This window comes from Arvicanthis niloticus, chromosome 6, assembly GCF_011762505.2.
Source record: "Arvicanthis niloticus isolate mArvNil1 chromosome 6, mArvNil1.pat.X, whole genome shotgun sequence".
Classification (NCBI taxonomy): Eukaryota; Metazoa; Chordata; class Mammalia; order Rodentia; family Muridae; genus Arvicanthis; species Arvicanthis niloticus.
This window is the reverse complement of record NC_047663.1, coordinates 59,789,722-59,813,243: the sequence shown is the minus strand read 5'-3', so window position 1 is coordinate 59,813,243 and position 23,522 is coordinate 59,789,722. Positions and strand designations below refer to the sequence as shown.

The 23,522-nt window shown below is 39.4% G+C and overlaps 1 protein-coding gene across 7 annotated transcripts in view; it reads right to left on the bottom strand.

Annotated features, from left to right (window-relative positions):
- The window catches only part of Ulk2 (unc-51 like autophagy activating kinase 2), a 77,640-nt gene that overhangs the window by 15,612 nt on the left and 38,506 nt on the right, over positions 1 to 23,522 (bottom strand). For 6 of the 7 annotated variants that reach the window (XM_034505468.2, XM_076936678.1, XM_076936679.1 and 3 more), the window contains 7 exons: positions 21,777 to 21,837; positions 18,166 to 18,303; positions 14,463 to 14,608; positions 12,352 to 12,432; positions 5,441 to 5,727; positions 4,989 to 5,176; positions 4,552 to 4,655 (listed from right to left, as the gene is read on the bottom strand). In XM_034505468.2, the coding sequence (XP_034361359.1) occupies positions 4,552 to 4,655; positions 4,989 to 5,176; positions 5,441 to 5,727; positions 12,352 to 12,432; positions 14,463 to 14,608; positions 18,166 to 18,303; positions 21,777 to 21,837 (1,005 nt within the window). The remainder of the gene's footprint in view (positions 1 to 4,551; positions 4,656 to 4,988; positions 5,177 to 5,440; positions 5,728 to 12,351; positions 12,433 to 14,462; positions 14,609 to 18,165; positions 18,304 to 21,776; positions 21,838 to 23,522) is intronic. The other variant, XM_076936683.1, reaches the window with a different exon arrangement.

Here is a 23,522-nt window from a genome sequence, read left to right as displayed (position 1 = left end):
CTAGAGAGAATAATTTGGAGTAACAGAGATTCAGACACTAGGAGTAGGAATAGACATTAGACACTCGGAAGAGAACAAGAAGGAGTACAACTAGGAACTAGGAACTCAAGATTTGGGACTTGGACTAGGAAGAGAGACTGAAGAATAAACGGGATTGAATCACACTCTGTCTGGTCTCCATTCTTCGAGTTTGTCCTCACTCTCTCTCTTGCTGAACCCTGACCGGAGGACCAGAGTGGCAGCTTGGGCCAGGATACAGTGGCTGCCAAATGAGGGGCAGCCTGGGCCTCAACATTTTGCTCGGGCCTCGACATTGAAATGAGTCTCTGGCAAGTAAAGAGGAACTACTGTACAATAGCAGAAATCAAATTTGATATAGAGACTCAACAGTGGATACGCTCAGCAGAACTAAAGAATCTAGGAATTCAGGGATAAAGCAACAAAGTATGCAATCAAAAGAACAGTATAAGGGCTGGAGAGATGGCTCAGCAGTTAAGAGCACTGACTGCTCTTCCAGAGGTCCTGAGTTCAATTCCCAGCACCCACATGGTGGCTCACAACCATCTGTAATGGGATCTGATGCCCTCTTGTGGTGTGTCTGAACATAGTGACAGTGTACTCACATACATAAATTAAGCAAATCTTCAAAAAAAAAAAAAAGAACAGTATAGGTTTTTACTCTCAAAATTTACTGAATCTTACCAATTACTCAAGCCAACTAACATATTTTTTAAAAATTTAAACAGGGTCTCTCCTGTTAAATAGCCCTGCCTGCCCTGGAACTGACTATGCAGAGTGGGCTGGCCTAGAACTCACAGAGATTAGCCTTCCTCTGCCTCCTGAGTGCTGGAGTGCACTATGTTCAACAACAATTAACACATATTTTGTTATAGGCAGATATATCTTAGAAGGTGAAAAATATGTACAAATCATATTTTATATGTGATACATGTTTGTATGTGTTCACATGTATGTGGGTGCACATTCACCTGTGTGAGGAGGCCAAAGGTTGATGTCAGGTGTCTTCCTCAATTGTTTTCATTCCAATTTACTGAGGCAGGATCTCTTACTGATCCTAAAGTATATAAATCCAGCTAATTGTAGCTAGACATCTTGATGCATGCATCCCTGTTTTTGCCTTTGGAACACTGTAGCTACTGTCAGGCCACCACATTCTCCTGGCTTTCGTGGGAGTACAGAGATCCAAACTTCGGCCCTCATTCCTGAGTGGCAGGCTCCTTCACACAGCCATCTCCCAGCCATATTTTAGTGACTCAGTGTCTCACTGTATAATCCAGGCTGGCTTTGAGCTCACAACCCTCTTGCCTCTGACTACGAAGCACTGGGATTATGATTGTGGGCCACCTCACCCAGAAAATAAATTACTTATTATCACTACTACACTTTTACTTTTAGGCAAACTGTAATTTTTGTATCTGCTTACTTGTATCCATTGTGTCATGATCAAATCAAAAATCAGTATTTCTCTCTTTAAATATTATTTATGTGTTGAGAACCTTCCAACTCTTTTCTATGGTTATTTTGAAATGTGAAATTAACTGGTAAAGACTATGGTTAAATTAACACGCTACAGGACTTTTGAATATTTTACTGTCTCTTAGTACTAACTGCACTTTAGTACTAATTCTCTATCTTCTTCCTATCCTCTAAGGATCTCTGATCTATTCACTCTGTGCTCAACCTTAAAAAAAATGTAGAATCTGCTTATCTGTGCCTAACTTATTTCACTGATCATACTGTCCTCTGGTTCTACCAATCTTGCCATAAATGACATGGTCTTACCTTATTATTTTATAAACAATATCCCACTGTACATCAGTACCACATTTTCTTCACATATGCATTCCTTGTTAGTCATCTCAGTTGATTACATTACTTGGTTAGAGTGGATAGTGATCCCTAAAGGAGTGAGTGCAGAGGTACCTTTGGCATAGTGATTTTATCTCCTTTGAATATTTGCCCAGTAATGGGATTGTTGAGCAGTTCTGGGGAAGGATGCTATAGCTCAGTCACTATATGACAGTTCTGTAATAAGCCCTTACAAGTTGCTTTAGCAAAGCAGATCAGTTCATGGTGGTGGAGCCACATGATAAGGGCTGTTTATATCAACAAGGATCAGGAAGTAGCAAGACAGGAAGGAGCAAGGCATAATACATCCCCAAGAACCTTTATCCAGTGATTCATATCTTGCAGGTATGCCCTCCTACCAAAGTTTCTAGAACCTCCACAAACAGAATGACCACTTGGTTATCAAGATTCATATTCACAATATAAATCTATAGAAGGTATTTCAGATTCAAGTCAGATTAAGTTTCTTTCACTGTGCAGAAGCTTCTAAGTTGATACAACTCCTAGATTGTTTGGGGGTCCTATCCAAAAAAATTCTTTGCATATACAATGCCTTAAAGTGTTTAATTTAGATCCTTGGTCTATTTTGCATTGACTTTTTAATATGAGAAAAGGGGGTACAGCTTCACTTATTGAGGAGCTTGTTCTTTCTCCAGAGTATTCTTAGCATCAGGATAAACAATTTATTGGAGAAAAAACCCTGTTATTAGAGTAAGGAGGCATTTTCAGCAGACAATTGTGGCATTCAGGCTCAAAGCAATAGCAACAAGAGGCAGCTGTGAGCCTGCAGTGACACTGTGTGCATGAGCTAATCTATGCAGTTATGTGTTATTTATAATTCCCTTAACTAAGTGGCTCCATGTATGCTATTTTCAGTATTTTAACGTTTTATTTTTTTTTGATGATTTATCCAATGTGCATTAGTGTTTTGCTTGCATGTATGTCTCTGTCTGAGGGTGTTGGATCCCCTGGAACTGGAATTACAGGCAGTTGTGAGCTGCCATGTGGGTACTAGGAATTGAACCTGGGTTCCCTGGAAAAGCAGATAGTACTCTTAACTGCTGAGTATCTCTGCAGCCCTGTTATTTTTTAGTATTTAAGTTTTGACATGCTTTAATTTTGATAATAGATGTATATAGTTTGTGGTAATAATTTCTAAAGTTCTTATCTATATAATTACGTATTTATGAAAACTCTTTTTCTTATGCCAAGTAATGGTGGCTCACACCTCTATTGCCAGCACTTGGGAGGCAGAGGCAGGCAGATCTCTATAAGTTCAAGGCCAGCCTGGATTACAAATTGAGTCCCAGGATAGCCAGGGTTACACACAGAAACAAAAAAACAAAAACGGGGCTGGAGAAATGGCTCAGTGGTTAAGAGAACTGACTGCTCTTCAAGATGCCCTGAGTTAAATTCCCAGCAACCACATGGTGGCTCACAACTATCTGTAATGGGCATCAGATGCCCTCTTCTGGTTTGTCTGAAGATAGCAGCAGTGTCTTCAGACCTACATATATGACATAAATAAATCTTCAAAAAAAACAAAACAAAACAAAAAAACAACACAGAAGAATGTAACCTACCAGCCAAAAAGAAAAACCTTGTTCTTGTACTTTTTTGTTATTTTTAAACAAACATGAGTATATGAATTTTTCAAATCATTATAAATCTGTCAAAATCCTCATAAGTGGACCTACATAGTTCAAATATATATTGTTGAAGGTATAATTGTATAAATAACACAGCCTCAGAGAAAAAGGAGACAATTAATACATGGAACACAAAGAAAGGAGAGAAAGAAACTGAAAAATATAATCAATGAATGATGGTGAAAAACTGAAAAACTACCCAAACTTCATTTAAGAAGTTAATCTAGGGGGCTGGAAATACACAACACTTGCCTATCATTTGTTTTAGTTCTCAGCAACACACACACACACACACACACACACACACACACACACACAGACACACACACACACACACACACACACACACACACACACACACACACACACACACACATGTTTGCCCCTACCTACTCCCATATAGTAAAAAGGCAAAGTGAACAGTAAACATAGTAAAACAGTGAAAACACAAAGAGAAATAATTTGTCATATCAAAATGAACCCAAATAAAAGTTCTGGTTAACTTGCAATCAGAAATGGTGGAAGCCCCAGAGGAGTGGGATAGTGTGAAGTGCTGAAAGAGAAAACTGTCAACTAAGCATCTTATTCTAGAAAATTCCTCATAAATGAATCTAAGAGCTAGGGCTACAGCCTCATCTGCATGAAAACACAAAAGAGCAAGCCACTGACTTGAGGTCATACTAACATACTTCTCATTGGAGAGATGGTTCAACAGGGAAACTGTCTATTCTAGGCCCTTGAGTCTGGCTCCTTAGAAGGCACATGAAGCTCAGCAAGTCTGCTTTCCAGTACTTCTGCAGTGAGTGGGAGGTGGGATCAAGACAGTCTCTGCAAACTCATGGCCCACTGAGCCTAGCACAGGCAGCACTGAACAAGAGACTTTGCCTCAAACACAGGGAAGGTGAGGAGTAGCACTGAGGGTGTCCTCTGACTTCCACACACAGTGCTACATGCATGCCTCATTCTCACACACAAAATAAACTATGCATATGCTAAAAAACTACCTGTTGACAAACTAAGAAAATTTTCTTACCCACATCCATTGGCCGTTCTGTGTTTAAACTATCTGTGCTGCCCTGGTGTCCACCTAAAGGTGCCTTTACCTGTTGTTCTGATAACTTCCCAGTACTGACAGATCTGAAGAGAAGAGTGAGCGACATGAGTAAGAGGGCACTTTTTTTCAGAAATGGATGAAAAATAATTCAGGGTATAAATAAACTTTTCTAACCAAAATAAATAGTTTATTCAAGAAACTCAGGAAGAGCTCTATGCAGTTACAGGAAACATCTGTATGCTTTTTTTTTTTTTTTTTTTTTTTTTTTATAAATTCCAAATGTATATGGTACATATTATTAATTACATGGTATAAACCACCTACTAAACTAATATGTCTTATTGCTTTTATAAGAAAATACACTGACTTAGGGATTAGTTTTCATGTAAAAGGTTAAAGAGGGCAGAGTCTTTTACCTGCCAAACACTGCCTTGCTCTGCTGCTCAGATCCACGCCTCTCGCTTCCTTGTACTAAGAGGCAATGGGAACACTCACGAGGGTCATTTCCATCTTTGGACTGGCTTTCAGCAGGCCCATGACGAGTAACCAAGGCTAACAGGTTAGAAGATGCTTGTGTTTTAGGGATTTTGAAAGGAGCTGTAGTCTAAAGAAACATATATGAGCTGGTTAATATGATGTACAAAATATGGTATACTGGTCATGAGTACAGACTTGGGACTTAGATGTTGATTCAAATACCAGCTTTTTATTTATAATCTGTATGATATTGTGCTGTTCCTTTAAGCTCTTTAAGGTTCAACTTTCTTTACTGAACAGTAAATGTTCACTAAAATTGTAACTATTCTCGTGATGAATCCTTCTATAAAGTACAAGAGCTCATATGTATAAAAGGACTTAAGAAACACACCTTAGTAGGAGAGCCAATGATTGTTGGTAAAGGAGTTTTAAAGAACCAGTCAGAACTCCGTGGAGAGGACCCCATGTGCTTGGTGGGAGAGGTTCCAAGGCTGCCAGGCCGACTGGGCTGAGGTGAGCAACTATATCCAGCCCCGGCATGGGATGGACACACAGGGTCAGAGTGCTGCTTTCTGAGTTTCTGCTTGTTCTGATAGATATCGGTGAGTGTGGGTGCACTCTGCAGTCTAGCACCCAGTAAGAGTGACTGTGGTGACTGGGTCTGTGGCACTGGAGAACCTATTGACAAAAATGAAAGCAACATTAAAGCCCATAAAGAAGTGCAGAGATAAAACAAAGGCAATTGGTATGCGTATGTTTGTCTGAGGACAGGCCAGTCTCTCTGGGAGTGCATGTGGAGGTCAGAGAACAACTTCAGGTGTTGGTTCTTGCCTTCTACCTTGTTGGAAACATGCACAGAAAGACAGGTAGGCATGTAGGCAGGCAGTGCAAATACGGAGGAGGGCAGGCTTCTCTTTTCCACATAAATCGTGTTGTTGTCAAGCAAAGATCACTAGTATTTTAAGTTCCACTAAGATGTCCTCTTAAGTTTCTTGCAAACCAAACTATTACTAATAACATTAAGAACATGCTAGTGTCCCTAGTGTCTAAGATATTTGTGACAGAAATTTCCTGCCCAATATATTTGCAGTGGAACCCTGTCATTGGATAGGGAAGAGGGAGGTGGAGCTAGGAGTTGGGAGGAGAGAAAAGATGAAAAGAAAAGAAAAGAAAAGTTGGGAGGAGGCAAGATGGCTACAGACTGAGTCTCTAGCAGTCTCTAGTAGTTATTCATATCAAAAGGTTAGATAATTGGGATAACAATTTCTAATTGTGTGGGCATCTTGTGTATTGAGTATTTGCTAATATATAAATCCATTGGTTAGCTTTAAGCATCTAGAGTTTTACTTTACTGGGTTACTGGTCCTCCAACAACCAGGTGGTTATGGCTGTGAAGGAACTAGCAGCTCCAGGGACAAGCGAAACAGAGCTCGAAGCATAGAGACTGGTCACTACAGGGGGCTAGCTAGAGAGAGCAGCCTGGTGGAACCAGCTCAGGAGTTCTGGTCCTGCTGGAGAACTTGTTAAGACAAATGGGCTTAGAGCAGGAACATGGAGGCCAGGCTGGAAGCTAGCCAGTTGCTGTTTTTTCTAATATCTCCGGCTACAAATATTCTCTTCTAAAATAGCCACTGAAGCCAGGTTTGGTGATGTATACTTGTAATCTAGACAAAATGCTAAAGTAGGAAGATTTCAAGTTCAAAGCCAGCCTGGGGCTACACAGCAAGACCCTGTCTCAAACAAGCAAGCAAGCAAGCAAGCAAGCAAGCAAGCAAGGAAACAAACAAAAAACCAATTTTCTAACAAAACCTCCAAAACCTCCAACAATTACAGCAACATAAGAGAATACCCATTGAAGGACGAGCATGGTAGCACACACCTGTAATCCCAGCACTCTGGAGGCAAAGACAGAAGGATCTCTGAGTTCAAGGCCAGCCTGATCTAAATAAGGAAAGTTCCAAGACAGACTGGACTAAATAGAGAAACTCTGTTTTAACAAACAAACACAATTGGAACTTTGCTATTAAAAATTCCTGCTTGATCTCATTCTAAGCCTGACATTATAAAAAACTTTATTCTACTTTTTAAAGAAATAAACTTAAATAAATAGAAAAGTAAAATTTGTGATATTATGATCAGAAAGTTACTTAAATGTTACTTTAAAGAAAATACAAAATTGCCTTGTGGCTGGGGCAGACACCTAGCTGGTCTGCTCCCGTGAAGACACCATATCCTGAGACACCCTAGAGGAGCCACTGAACTCAGAGCAACGGGTAAGAACACTCTCCCACTACCCTACACCCCAGAGCTACAACTGGGAGCAGGGGGGCGCTCAGGACTCACCAGGTACCCAAACCCCACCCCTGCCTCTTTCGCCCCTTGCTTGGTTCTTGTGGCTGGAGCAGACACCTAGCTGGTCTGCTCTCATGAAGACACCAAAATCCTGAGACACCCTAGAGGAGCCACTGCACTCAGAGCAGCTGGAGCTCAGAATCACAGGATCACAGAGACATCTGGACCCTGAGGAGTTCTGACACAAGCAAGATAACTGGAAAGACAGGCTCCAGTTAGAGACAGTGAGTGCAGGTAGCACTAGAGTTAACCAGATGGCAAAAGGCAAGCGCAAGAACGTACGCAACAGAAACCAAAGTTACTTGGCATCATCAGAACCCAGTTCTCCCACCATAGTAAGCCCTGAACACCCCATCACACCAGAAAAGCAAGATTCAGAATTAAAATCATTTCTCATGATGATGATAGAGGACTTTAAGAAGGACATAAATAACTCCCTTAAAGAAGTACAGGAGAACACAAGTAAATAGGTAGAAGCCTTTAAAGAGGAAACACAAAAATCCCTTAAAGAATTGCAAGAAAACACAACCAAACAGGTGAAGGAATTAAACAAAACCATCCAGGATCTAAAAATGAAAGTAGAAACAATAAAGAAATCTCAAAGGGAGACTACCCTGGAGATAGAAAACCTAGAAAAAAGATCAGGAGTCATAGACACAAGTATCACCAACAGAATACAAGAGATAGAAGAGAGAATCTCATGTGCAGAAGATACCATGGAAAACATTGACACAACTGTCAAAGAAAATGCAAAATGCAAAAATCTCCTAACCCAAAACATCCAGGAAATCCAGGACACACTGAGAAGGCCAAACCTAAGGATAATAGGTATAGATGAGGGTGAAGATTCCCAACTTAAAGGTCCAGTAAATATCTTCAACAAAATTATAGAGGAAAACTTCCCTAACTTAAAGAAAGAGATGTCTAGGAATATACAAGAAAGCTACAGAACTCCAAATAGACTAGACCAGAAAAGAAATACCTCCCGTCACATAATAATCAAAACATCAAATGTACAAAACAAAGAAAAATACTAAAATACTAAAAATACTAAAAGGTAAAGTAACATATTAAGGCAGACCTATAAGAATTACACCAGGCCGGGCAGTGGTGGCACATGCCTTTAATCCCAGCACTTGGGAGGCAGAGGCAGGCAGATTTCTGAGTTCGAGGCCAGCCTGGTCTACAGAGTGAGTCCCAGGACAGCCAGGGCTACACAGAGAAACCCTGTCTCAAAAAAAAAACAAAAACAAAATAAAAACAAAAAAAAAACCCAACAACAACAACAAAAAGAATTACACCAGACTTCTCACCAGAGACTATAAAAGCCAGAAGATCCTGAGCTGATATCATACAAACCCCAAGAAAACACAAATGCCAGCCCAGACTATTATACCCAGCAAAACTCTCAATCACTATTGATGGAGAAACCAAGATATTCCATGACAAAACCAAATTTACACAATATCTTCCCACAAATCCAGCACTTGAAAGAATAATTGATAGAAATCTCTAACACAAGGAGGGAAACTACAACCTAGAAAAAGCAAGGAAGTAATCTTCCAACAACCCCAAAAGAAGAGAGTTACATAAACATAATTCTACCTCTAATAACAAAAATAACAGAAAGTAACAATCATTTTTCCTTAATATGTTGTAATATCAATGGACTCAATTCTCCAATAAAAAGACATAGACTATCTTGGAAATATCAGGAATTCAAGGCCCATATCTAAACATAGTAAAAGCAATATACAGCAAGCCAGTAGCCAACATCAAATAAATGGAGAGAAACTTGAAGCAATCCCACTAAGATCAGGGACTAGACAAGGCTGCCTACTCTCACCCTACCTACTCAATATAGTACTGGAAGTCCTAGCCAGAGCAATTAGACAACAAAAGGAAGTCAAAGGGATACAAATAGGAAAGGAAGAAGTCAAAATTTCACTATTTGCAGATGATATGATAGTATACTTAGTGACCCTAAAACTTCTACCAGAGAACTCCTAAACCTGATAAACAACTTCAGCAAAGTGGCTGGATATAAAATCAACTCAAACAAATCAGTAGCCCTCCTCTACTCAAAGGATAAACAGGCTGAGAAAGAAATTAGGGAAATGACACCCTTCACAATAGTCACAAATAATATAAAATATCTTGGAGTGAATTTAACCAAGCAAGTGAAAGATCTGTATCTCTGAAGAAAGCGAAGATCTCAAAAGATGGAAAGATCTCCCATTCTCGTGGATTGGCAGAATTAATTTAGCAAAAATGGTCACCTTGCCAAAAGCAATCTACAGATTCAATGCAATCCCCATCAAAATTCCAAATCAATTCTTCATAGAGATAGAAAGAACAATTTGCAAATTCATTTGGAACAACAAAAAACCCAGGACATCGAGAACTATTCTCAACAATAAAAGAACTTCTGGGGGAATCACCATCCCTGACCTCAAACTGTACTACAGAGCAATAGTGATAAAAACTGCATGATATTGGTACAGAGACAGGCAGGAAGATCAATGGAATAGAATTGAAAATCCAGAAATGAACCCACAACCTATGGTCACTTGATCTTTGACAAAGGAGCTAAAACCATCCAGTGGAAAAAGAACAGCATTTTCAACAAATGGTGCTGGTTCAACTGGAGGTCAGCATGTAGAAAAATGCAAATCAATCCATTCTTATCCCCTTGTACAAAGCTCAACTCCAAGTGGATAAAGGACCTTCACATAAAACCAGATACACTGAAACTAATAGAAGAGACGGTGGGGAAGACCCTTGAATACCTAAGGCACAGGGGAAAAGTTCCTAAACCAATGGCTTATGCTCTAAGATCAAGAATTGATAAATGGGGCCTCATAAAATTGCAAAGCTTCTGTAAAGCAAAGGACATTGTCAATAGGACAAAACAGCAACCAACAGATTGGGAAAATATCATTACCAATCCTACATCCGATAGAGGGCTAATATCCAATATATACAAAGAACTCAAGAAATTAGACTCCAGACAACCAAATAACCCTATTAAAAAATGGAGTACAGAGCTAAACAAAGAATTCTCAACTGAGGAAACACGAATAGCCAAGAAGCACCTTAAGAAATGCTCAACATCCTTAGTCATCAGGGAAGTGCAAATCAAAACAACCCTGAGATAGATACCACCTCACACCAGTCAGAATGGCTAAGATCAAAAACTCAGGTGATAGTAGATGCTGGCGAGGATGTGGAGAAAGAAGAACACTCCTCTACTGTTGGTGGGACTGCAAGCTGGTACAACCACTCTGGAAATCAGTCTGGCAGTTCCTCAGAAAATTGGACATAGCATTACCTGAGGACTCAGCTATACCACTCCTGGGCATATACCCAGAAGATGCTCCAACATATAACAAGGACACATGCTCCACTATGTTCATAGCAGCCTTATTTATAATAGCCAGAAGCTGGAAAGAACCCAGATGTCCTTCAACAGAGGAATGGATACAAAAAATATGGTACATTTACACAGTGGAGTATTACTCAGCTATTAAAAATAATGAATTTGAGAAGTTCTTAGGTAAATGGATGGAACCAGAAAATATCATCCTGAGTGAGATAACCCAATCACAAAAGAACACACATGGTATTTACTCACTGATAACTGGATATTAGCCCAAAAGCTTGAAATAGCCACGATTCAACTCACAGACCACATGAAGCTCATGAAAAAGGAAGACCAAGTGTGGGCGCCTCAGTCCTACTTAGGAGGAGTTACAAAATACTCAAGGGAGCAAATATGGAGACAAAGTGTGGGACAGAAACTGTAGGAGGGGCCGTCTGGAGAACATTCCACCTGGGTACCCATCCCATGTGCAGTTACCAAAGGTAGACACTGATGTGGATGTCAGGAAGTGCATGCTGACAAGAGACTGATATAGCTATCTCCTTGAGGTCTGCCAGAGCCTGACATATACAGAGGCAGATGTTCATAGTGAACCATTGATCTGATCAAGGGGTTCCCAATGGAAGAGTTAGAGAGAAGAGTGAAGGAGCTGAAAGGGTTTGTGGCCCCATGAGGAGAGCAACAATACCAACCAACCAGAGCTCCCCAGGGTCTAAACCACCAGCCTGGGCGCACATAGGGAGGGACCCATGACTCCAGCTGTATATGTAGGGGAGGATGGCTTTGTCGGGCATAGGTGGGAGAAGAGATCTTTGGTCCCATGAAGGCTGAACACTGAGTGGGGGGAATTCAAGGGTGGGGAGGTGGGAGTGGGGGAGTAGGTGGGGACACATCCTCATAGAAGCTGGAGGAGGGGGGATGGGATAGAAGGTTCCTGGGTGGTGGGGGGAACAGGGTAAGGGGATAAAATCTGAAATGTAAATATAATATCCAATTAAAAAAATACAAAATTAAAGAGCATAAATGAGGTTTTTTAATAATACAAAATTCCTCTAATTATTAAACTCTTTACATGTCCATATGTCTGTACAGTGGAATTTTGACTTATAAAAGTATGATTTACACGTTCCTTTCCAGGAATATGCATTATCTAATAAAGCAACAATAAACACACATGCACACACATACTTCTTGAAGTGTATCCTTTTTTTTCCCCCACACAGTCTCATATATCCCAGGCTGACTGCTAACTTTACTATTTAACTGAGGCATGGTTTTATGTAGTGCTAAGGACTGAACCCAAGGCTTTGTGCATGTTAGGCAAGTACCTTACCAACTGAGCTACACACCCAGTCCCTTGGTTTCTTAGGGTTAATTATCATAAAAGAACCTTACAACCACAAGGAGATATTAAAAATATAATAAAAGACATTAAACCAAAATTCTAAAAAAAAAAGTATAGCAAAAAAACAGTATAGGAAAGGAAATATTTCATATCAATTCTGTTCTTTTGATAAGAGTAGAAAAATATACCTCAAATCCACTCATAATAAAACATGTTTTCATACCTGAGGAGTGTCTACTCCTGGCTTCATGGCCCTGAGGATGTCCACAGCAACACTGACTAAACTGTTCAGGAATGGTACCAACTAAGAATGGAACAAAATAAAACGTTACTTAAAACCAAAAAAGGACAGAAATGGGCAACACACATACATGCTGCTCAGTCTGTAATAGTTTACAGAATTCTAACTAGAAAAGATTTGATATATCCAATCAACGTTTTAGGTGCCAGGAAGGCTGAGATTTAAAAAGCATTATTTAACCAAAACCAAATAAATGGTCCCAACAGTAGGCATATAAAGCAGAAGTACCAGAGTCTGAATAAATGGGGCTTGTGGGGTTGCAGAATCCAGCTGACTGACAGGCCAGCTGTAGTCCTTATACATCACATTTGTGCTGAGGTCAGGCTCCTGTGGGGCAGCTACCAACCAATGACAAATCTATGCCTGTTGAAAAGGTCAAGGAATTCATCTGCAAACTCAGTGCTGGGGGTTATTCTTATAGTCTAGATAAAGCCTTTTAGAATTTGCTGTAGTCTGAGACTCTTTCCTAATGTCTCCTTCCTCTCCAAGGTGTGAGATTTACACCTTGGTCTAAAGCCTTCCCTGTTTCCTCTTGACCCTTCTCCCCTTGGCCTTTACAGGTGTTTCCCCAATCTCCTACATATACAATACCTTCTTTATATCCAAATCCCTTTGAACATACACTTCCATAAGCAAAGAGGTTTGAGAGTGTTTATACATACAGAAGACAGATCTAAAAAAAAAAAAAAAAAAAAAAAGAAAGAAAAAGGGCTCTGCCCAAGTAGTAAAACAATGGGCCCTTTCAGCTTTAAGAATAAGGTTTGGATCTTATTTTTGTGGACCATAGCGTGCTCCAGTAGTTCCTGTAGGAGTGAAGGGAAGCCAAGATTTGGTTTGAATTTAAATTTAGCTAAAAACAGGCTCTTTAAATTTTCTTTTGTGTGGTGTATAAATGTGGACACCAAAGATTGACATTGTTTTCTCTCACTCTTATTTGTTTTTTTCTGAGACAGGGTTTCTTACTGACCCTGGAGCTCAGTGGCTGGCCAACTAGCCCTTGGTGTCCACTTGCTCTGTCTTCCCCCAGTGCTGTGGTTACAGATGCATGCTGCTGTTACATGGATTTCAGAGATTCCAATTTGGATCTTCATGCTTAAATGGAAAGCACTTTACCCACTGAGCCATTTTCTCAGCCCCTAAACTTTTAAAAACACAGGATTATCGATCTCTGACTACAGTTGAGGCCTTTCTGTACTGTCTCCAAACAGTCTCGGTACTTTCAGTAGGAGATACTACAGATCTGGGTACTTCCACCTCCCTTACATATACTTTGACTTCAGAATAATGTTCCTTAGTTTCACTTAAAATGCTGTTCATTTTTCTGTTTGCTATGGTTTCAAGTATTTTGTTTGTTTTAGGCTTTCTTTAACAATCACCAAGTAGGAAGATCTATGCAAAGTTACTGACACATTCCCATTATGAGCTATAAAGCAAAGTTTCTAGTGAATGTGATCCAGAGCCGTTTTATTTTAATTATTCTTCATTCATCTGAGTGTTAAGTAGGGGAAACATTTTATGTATTTTAACCCAAGGTTTAAGCTAACCCTAGGATGAAGATACTTTTGAGACAAAAGATACATTCTTATATTTCCAACAGTCATCATACAGACTGGAGATTTTTTTTTGTCCTTTTTTTCTCCTGTGTGTCTCTTGATTATTCTTCCTCCATATTCTTTGAGGCATAGTCTCTCAATCAAATGCAGAAGTCACCAGCTTGCTAGAGGGAAGCAGGTGGGAATCTCTTTTGTTTGCCTTCTAAGGCTAGAATTATAGGTAGGTCACCAAACCCATCCAGCATTTTTGTGGGTTCTGAGGAATCTGAACTCTAATCTTCATGCTCCTCTGACAAGCAACTGCAGAGCCACCCCACAGGTTCAAATACAGAGATTTTTAAGGTGAAGTTGGGAGAAGGATACAGCACAACAGATAGATAGCAGTTCTACAATCTGCTTTCGTGACCTTGAAAATGTACTTTATCAGATTTGTTATACGGAAAAAATAGGTTTTAATTGACTGAATTCAATTCTCCTCACCCAAAGGGGATGGTGAGTAAGGCCTGGAAGAGCCAGTAGAGAGTCTCCGTCCTCCTGTCTGCACTGTGTCTGCTGGTGCAGGGGAGCAGGACCCAGCCCGGAGGAAGCCCATGGGGCTGGTATTAGACCTTCGAACCATTGCAGACCTGAAAAGAAAAAAAGAATTACTTCCTATCTGATAGGACCTGGGGCAGAACTTTATTTCTGATACTTTTTCCTGATAACTTCTGACAGCATTCCATGTGGAAGACACATAATAATTATAAGGAACAAAACCAAAAAATGTAAAAATGAGCCAGCTGTGGTGATTCATGCCTTTAATTCTAGAATTTAGGAGGTTGAGGCAGATAGAATGAGTTCCAGGACAGCCTGGCCTACATAGTGAGTTCCAGGACTACACAATGAGATTGGGCTCAGAAAAGAAATTAATTTAAAAAAAGGAGGAGGAGGAGGAGGAGGCAGAGAAGGAGGAGAAAGAGGAGGAGGAGAAGAAAGAAGATAAGGAGGAGGAAGAAGAAAGGGAGGAGGAGGAGGGGGAGAGAGAAGAGGAAGAGGAGGGGGAGAGAGAAAAGGAAGAGGAGGGGGAAGGGAGAAGAGGAGGAAGAAGAGGAGAAAGTTTTCCCTTTTTTTTTTCTTCTACCCAATCCTTTGAGCTTCTCCAATCTTATTATGAAGGTCACCACCATTCTTAGTTACTGGTGATCCTTTCAGAGCTCACTAATGCCCTGAATGCATACCAACACTACTATTAGCTTTTAACCTCTGAGTGGCATACTAATCACTGTTAGTCTGGACTCAGGTCTAGTTTCTTTAATACTCGAAAAACAACTTAGCTTCCAGATAGTTTTAATTAACTTATCTCTTGTTATTTGCTATATGTAAAAAAAAGCTTTTAAGTTAAAAAATAATATATTAAATTTAACCTAAGATTACAAAAGGTAAATATATTTTCCATGAAAGTAAATAAAAGGGAAGTATGCTATTTTATACTTCTGAAAAATCTCTAATATCTTGCTTAATAGAAGACACTTTGATTTTTATTATTACTTCTGCAATCAAGTTGTTATACATCATTTTATTTTGGGTGAAGTATATGAAGAAGACCCAAACTTACACAGATATGTCCTAGAAAAGCAAAAATATCTTGGTAGCTTTTTCAGATAACTGTGATACTTTTCTTTGATATCAGCAAGTGGTGGTTTCTAAAGAGTTAGGCACAATCAGAAACTATCCATGAATATTGTACTTTGTTACATTACAGTTCATTCTTCTGAAAAGTATCAGCACTTTGAATAAATCTTTAATTTGTGCAGCATTTTAAACACAATTTGGACAATACTGATTCACTGAATTATGCAGATATTCCAAACACTGACACATTACACAATATGAAAAGGCCACATTTATATCAAAATGTCACTGTATGTGGCTAGAGAGATGACTCAGTATTTAAAAGCAGCTTTTGTTCTTGCAGAGGACAGGAGTTTTAGTCCAAGCACCCACATGGTAGCTCACAACCATCTATATAACTCCAGTTCTACAGAATCTAACACCCTCACTCTTTTATGATCTCTAACAACATCTAGGCATATAAGTGGTGCACAAACATACATGCAGGCAAAACATCCATACACATAAAACAAATCTAAAAAATGTCACTATCAATCAAACAGAAATATGGGAGGAAAAACTAATAATACCTGTCAGCATTACAGTGGTGAGTATGTTTTCCAGAGGTCAGATTTTGTTTGAAAACTCATTATTGGTATTTATACTCATTATTTTCTTCCAAGTAGAAAAACTTAGTTCATTTCTGACAAAATGGCTGCTCTATTCCCATACCATAGTTTGTCATTCTTGAAAATAAAGAGTGCTCAGTGAAAAGGGGGCTAGTTTAGCTGGCAACTCAATCATGCAATATTTTTCCTATGGCAGCTATTTACATTACAAACATGCTTCATTAGCATACTGGGTAGCATATCTCCCCTAGGGTTGTGATTTTCAAAGAGTAGCTTTTGGTGCTTTGATGAGGCCATTCCTTTGTATGTGGTGGTAAAGATCACAAAGACAGTACACTTGCAGGTTATTACCTCATTCATGTTAAGATACAAGTAGTTTTTTTTTTTTTTTTTTTTTTTTTTTTTTTTTGCTGTCTACCAAACCATGTCCTAGTCTTATTATCAAAGTTTTGACCTATGGGCTCTATGAACAGATCCACAACTCATAATTTTTCATTTTATATTATACCTTGGAAACTTCTCTGTGTCAGACTTCGCTTTGTTACTCATCTGAATAGAAGTTGTATAACTTTCTTTTTTGTTTGTTTTTGAGACAGGGTTTCTCTGTGTAGCCTTGGCAGTCCTAGAACTTACTTTGTAGTCAAGGTAGGCCTTGAACTCACAGAGATCTGCCTGCCTCAGCATCCCTGGAATTAAAGGTGTGCATCACCTTGCTTCCATAACTTTCTATTGTCATAGATGGACTATAACAAATTAGTATGAAAACACTGGCAGACACTTGGCTTGTTTATCACCTTTTGGTACAACAATAAACTATGCCATATGTAAAAACTGTATATGAAGAATTTGTATCTGATTATGTATAGATACATTAAGAGCAGTTGCCAGAATTGAAGGGCTAGTTCTTTTCTCCATGCTTCCCAAGTTCACTGAGATTTAGGCCTTTATGGGATGCAGTGATTCCTGTTCTGTCAGAATCCTGAATACATTCACTCTGCTGCTCTGAGGAAGCTGGCTTCCATCATTTTTGTTTTCTAGAAATTTAGTGAAGTCTGTCACCACTGAACATTTTTATTTTGTTCATGGAGTTGTCCTTTACTATCGCCGTCAGAGGTTTCAGATATAGAGTAAGTACACAACACATAAAAAAAAATCTGCTGAAGCTGAAAGCCTTCTTCCCTTCCCTTTTGTCTGCTATGTAGGCCAGAGTTGCCTTAAATTGTCAACCTTCCTATGTTAGTTTCTAAAGTGGTTGGATTACAGTCATGAGCCACCACATTAGAAGTGTTACTTATGAAACAAGTTCTTCTTCCTTTTTTTCCCCTAGTTTTATTTTGAGATAGGGTCTCACCCTCTCAAACTATATCACTGGCTGGCCTGGAGATGGCTATGCAAACTAGGCTGGCCTTGAACTCAAGAGATTCGCTCGCTGGATTCTTTGTATGGGGAATGAAAGGTACGTGCCGCCATGACTGGCTGGTTTTGTTGTTGTTTTAAGACAAGAACTCCTGCAGTTTAGTATGGCCTTGCATTCTCTAAGTAGTTAAGGATAGCTTTGAATTTCTGATTCTCTTCCTTCTACCTTCCAAGGGCTAGGATTACAGGAATGTGCCAACTTGCCTAGTTATTTTTTTTTAATCTAAAAAAAAAAAAGTTCCTCTACAACAACAGGAAAAGTTCATCATTTGATGACATGGTTTCAACTACTCACATTCTGCCATTCAATACTATACAAGTACATCACGGAGTATACAGTGCTTGTAATTGAATGAAGGGTTTTGGGACTGGTAAGCAAGCATACATAACTAAGCTACATCTCCAGCCCAAGTTCTTCCTTAGCAATTATATTTTTAGACAAACACATGTGTGTGATATTCATCACAATCTTTTGAGTATCAATAATAACCATCATCAACAACAAAAAACTATTAGACAAATAAAAAAGATGGAAGACACTGGCTTACCTTGGAGAACCATGTGGATTTGTGCCAGAGCTGGCAGTGGAGATAAGATTCTGTTCTATGCGCTGATAATTCCTTACTTGAGTAGGAACTGGAATTGGAGCTGTTTCACTGTGAGGTGACAGAGTAGGTTGACACTGCCTGCCACCATAATTTAAGAAAGGAAGAGTAGTCAGACTAATTTTCTTTCAGTTGATCTGCTAGTGAAATTTAGAGAAAATTCTAGAAAGGCAAATGATCACTTTCAAATGTGAATAAGAAATAATCCTGCTTGTTTTGTTTTTTCGAGACAGGGTTTCTCTGTGTAGCCCTGGCTGTCCTGGAACTCACTCTGCCTCCCAAGTGGTGGGATTAAAGGTGTATGCCATCAGTGCCTGTCAATAATCCTGTTTTTTTCTTTTTTTTTTTTAACAGGTAACCCAAACTCACATCTGTCCTGAACTCTCCTGGCAGTTATACATATGCTGAGAACTAAACACTGTGTCAAAGCTGGCCAGGGTGGTATATGCCTTTGACCCCCTAGCACCTAGAAGGCAGAGGCAGACAGATCTCGGAGTCCCAGGCCAGGAACAGAGAAAAATAAACCCTGTCTTGAAAAAGGACACACACACACACACACACACACACACATACACACGAGAGAGAGAGAGAGAGAGAGAGAGAGAGAGAGAGAGAGAGAGAGGTAAGAAGAAGAGGAAGAGGAGAAAGAGGAGGAAAAGGAAGAAGAGGAGTAAGAAGGAGGAAGAAGAAATTCATCAATAATCTAAAAAAAAAAAAAAAAAAGTTCCAATGCACCAAGAGGAAAAGCTCACCATTTGGTGACATGGTTTCATCTACTCACATTCTGTTATTCACTACTATACAAGAAAGAAGTTTATGCCAAGTAAAGAACATGATATACAAAAGCAAAGATGAGTGGAATGTTTACAAAAGTCATAAATGACGTAAGCATTCCCAAGGAACTCTCACAACTTGCAACTTGGTAATACATCATGCAACTCTCAAGCACACAGCTGGTAGGAGGTCCACATTTAAGGATAAGGTGAATTAATCTCTGCAGCCAACTGTTTGCTGCTCACTGCTGTAGTCTGAAAATTCTGAAGCTTCAGCAAAACTCTTGATAACTAAACTGCATCTAGCATATTACTCAGTATGCAGGAGGTGTGGGAAGTAGGAAGGCAGGACTTCTGCCTGTACAGCTCTCAGTGCTATGTTTATTTCCCACACTCATAACACAGAAGAGACGGTACCTACTTAGGACATTAGTCACACCACAGATGATGATCTGGGGAGTTTTTGAGGGGCAGGAATAGGTGCATCTTGGGTACTGCCCCCACTGTTTCTACACGTCTAATAATTTAAAATTATTGTATTAACAAAGTTTTTTATAGTCAGGTGGTGATGGCGCAAGGCTTTAAACCCAGCACTTGGGAAACAGAGGCAGGCAGATCACTGAATTTGAGGACACCCTGGTCTACAGAGTGAATTCCGGGATAGCCAGGGCTACATAGAGAAACCCTGTCTAGAAGAACCAGAGGGGGAAAAGAAAAGAAAAAAGGAAAGAAGCGAGCAGGCTAACTAGCTTTTTATACTTATACCACTTCTGGGTATGTACCCAAAAGATGCTCCAACTTATAACAAGGACACAAGCTCTACATACATTCAATTTTTGCCCACACACTTTTCATTAATGAACAATGCATACATACACACAAATAACTTTTTTTAAAAAATTAAATGTTTAGGAAACACTTCCTGTTTTTGTTGTTTTAAGATTTACTATTTTATTTGTATTGAGTACACTGTAGCTGTATTCAGATGCACCAGAAGAAGGCATCAGATCCCATTAGAGATGGTTGTGAGCCACCATGTGGTTGCTGAGAATTGAACTCAGGACCTCTAGTAGAGCAGTCAATGTTAAATGCTGAGCCATCTCTCCAGTACCCTTCCCCCCCCACCAACACTGTCCCTTTTTAAAGAGATTTACTGCCTATAGAACCTTTCTATGTTAAAAGAAAAACTTTTTTTTAGGTTGCAATTGAAAGACAGGAGAGCCTTTGGAGATCAGTTAGTTAGACTGGCTTGTAAACTGAAAAGATATTAGATAGTAATATGATACCATAAAAACAAAGGTGTGTTGTGTTTGCCTGGTGTGTTGGCACACACCTTTAATCCTAGCACTAGGAAACGAAGGTGGGAGGATCTATGTGAGTTTGAGGCCAGCCTGGCCTATAAATCAAGTTCCAAGGCAGCCAGAGCTACATAGAGAGACCTTGTCTCAAAAAAAAAAAAAAAAAAAAAGGGGGGTGGGAGTCTATAAAGGTATATGTAAACATGTGGACAAATATTACTATACTAGATTTATAAATCAAATTTTAATTGTTATGCAGAATCTAGTTGATAAAACATAGGATTTATAAAACTAATGTCAATGGGCACATAATACATAAATAACTATATACTCCCAGAAAGTGGGTGAAGTTGGGTTGCAACATCCATCACTCTACTGAGTGCCAGGGTTAACCAAGCTGCAGAACAATGAGAATACATTTAACACTATCACGATAAGCTTCAAAGTACTTAAGAGGGTCAATTTTATGCATTTGTTATTATAATAAAATTTGTTTTAATGAGTTTAGTGACACAGGCCTGTAATCCTAGCTACTTAGGAAGCTGAGGCAAGATTTCCAGTTTAAGGTCTGCCTGGGTTACAGTCTGAGTTCAAAGCTAGCCTGGGTAACTTACATACTGCCTTTAAAAACAAAACAAAACAAAAAGATTTGTGGTACAGAACTTGCCTATCATTGGCCGGGCTCTAACTTTAATTTCTAGCACTGTAAATACATACATAAACATATAAAAGTATTACTTTTTTCTTTTAAGGAAGCATTGTAAGCTTTTCCTGGTAGTGCAAGCCTGCTCAAGAGACTAAGACAGGAAAACTACAAGTTCAAAATCAGCTTGGGTTTCTATGAGTTCAAGTCCAGCCTAGGTAACTTAGCAAAATGCTATCTCAAAATGAAAATCAAATTGTACTGGGCTGGGCACACAGCTCAGTAGAAGTGCTTATGTATTATGTCTGAGGTTCTTTCTAGGTACTCAAAACAAATGAACAACAAGCCAAAACCATAAGCCCCCAAAATAATATGTATATGTGTTATACACATGAATGATATATGTGTAAATTGTGAAACCAAAATTAAATCAAGAATAAAAGCTTAAATAAAGCCCCCAAAATAACAAAATATCAAAATCTTTTTTTGTTGTTGTTGTTTTTTTTTTTGTTTTGTTTTGTTTTGTTTTTGTTTTTTGTTTTTCAAGACAGGGTTTCTCTGTGTAGTCCTGGCTGTCCTGGAACTCACTCTGTGGACCATGCTAGTCTCGAACTCAGAAATCCGCCTGCCTCTGCCTCCCGAGTGCTGGGATTAAAGGCGTGCGCCACCACCGCCTGGCCTCAAAATCTTTTTAAAGTTAAACTTAGAACTTCCAATCATCCTGCCTCCCTGCAATCTTGTAGGTGCTAAGATTACAATGGTGTGCCATAGAACTCACTTATGCTGAACACATCCCCAGACCCAAGATGAAAGCTCTTGTGGTAAACTACAGAAACATACCCTCCACACATAAAGAATTCATTTGAAGCACGTCTGGCAGCAGTCCCCATTGGCATGTCATCTGAGGAGAAAGAACAATAAATCACATTATATCACATGCTTTAAAGAATGGAAATTTCTTCCAGCATGATGGTTTAGAAATAATCTGAGTATGACAAGAGAGGGAGTTGTTTGTTTTAGTTTCTTGAGACAAGGTCTTTCTACATCTGACTGTCCTAGAAGTCTCTATGTAGACCAGGCCAGCCTCAAGCTCATAAATATCTGCGGGCCTCTGCCTCGTGAGTGCTAGGGTTAAAGATGTGAGCTACCATGTCAGTCTAATTCTTATGCTTCAATTTCTACAAGAAACAAGTGAACACAGAAACTGCACCTAGCTAGAAACAGAGGCTGCAACGTTTGACCCACCCATTCCCTCCAAGCAAACCTACAACCTTGTCTGTTTGTTTGTCTCTCACTTTGTAGACCAAGTTGGCTTCAATTTACAGAGATCCACCTGTCTTTACCTCCCAACTCCTGGGATTAAAGGAGTGTACCACCACAGCTGGCTGCCTGGTCTCTTCTTTCTTCTTTGGCATTAGACAAATCCATCACTCAGTCATAAGAACTTATTTCTCTTGGCTGAATTTGAACTTGCAGGCCTGGAAAAGATCCTCTTGTCTGGGTGTGTGTAGGCAGTGGCTGGATATTGCCAAGCATAGCCCATAATCGTTCTTTTGAGTTAAAGTTCCATACGTGTTCCTATGTTTATGTATTTCTTCACTATTTACCATGTATAAAAATTATTATCTTTTTTCAGATTGCTTTGTATAGATCACTGAGAAGCATTGGTACTGTTTCCAACATCATTTTGCCCATGTGCTCTGTGATTTCCTTTCTTTTCCCAGTCTTGTATAATTGTATGTATGCACATGTTTGTGTGTGTGTGATAATTTTGTATGTCATGTGTGTGGTTTTTCTTTGTTGTTGAAATGTGTCTCACTATGTTGCCCTGACTTCAAAGTCACATACTCAAGGACCCTTCCCTAATTATAATCTGCCCCACCTTTCCTTCCAGCTGTACTTGGAACTTCAGGTGTATTACACCATGCTGAACTCACTTTTACAGTTTTAGCTTTTTCAGACAGATTCTCTCAATGGCTTAGTGACTTTTACAACACAATTTTGCATAAAATATAAACTGGTTATAAAACAATGTGTAGGTCAGCAGAATGTTAGGTACACATCCTCTGTCAACTTTTGAATAGCTTGTTGACTAAGACACTGTACTTCTGAAACAGTAGCAGATACCACAGGCATTCTTCATCTTCTTTTCCATTTTTGTATACAGCAGCTGCACACAGTTCAGAACCCAGGGGTCTTGTTATTGTTATACTCCCTGTATCAATTATCCTATGTCATTCTATGTGATGTTCAAAAACAGCTGTCCAAATAATATATTTTTAAGATAAACCACTCTGATAACCTATGCTCGAAAAGAAAAGGAGAGTTACAAAGCTCCTGTGAGTGATCCTGAAACTGAGTACTGCATTTATTTGGCACACCTCAGGTCCTGCTCTCACAAACATGTATCCTAGAAGTCAAAGAACCTGATACACTAGTGTCAGATAGTGGCAAGAGGACAAAGGAGACTAAATGCAGGCAATGGACAAAGTGCAGTGGAGCAAGACAGGAGTCTACTTTAAAGACACAATAAACTGGGGTGGAAATAAAGGGATTGGAAGAAGAGGCAGGAATGTACACTTGAGG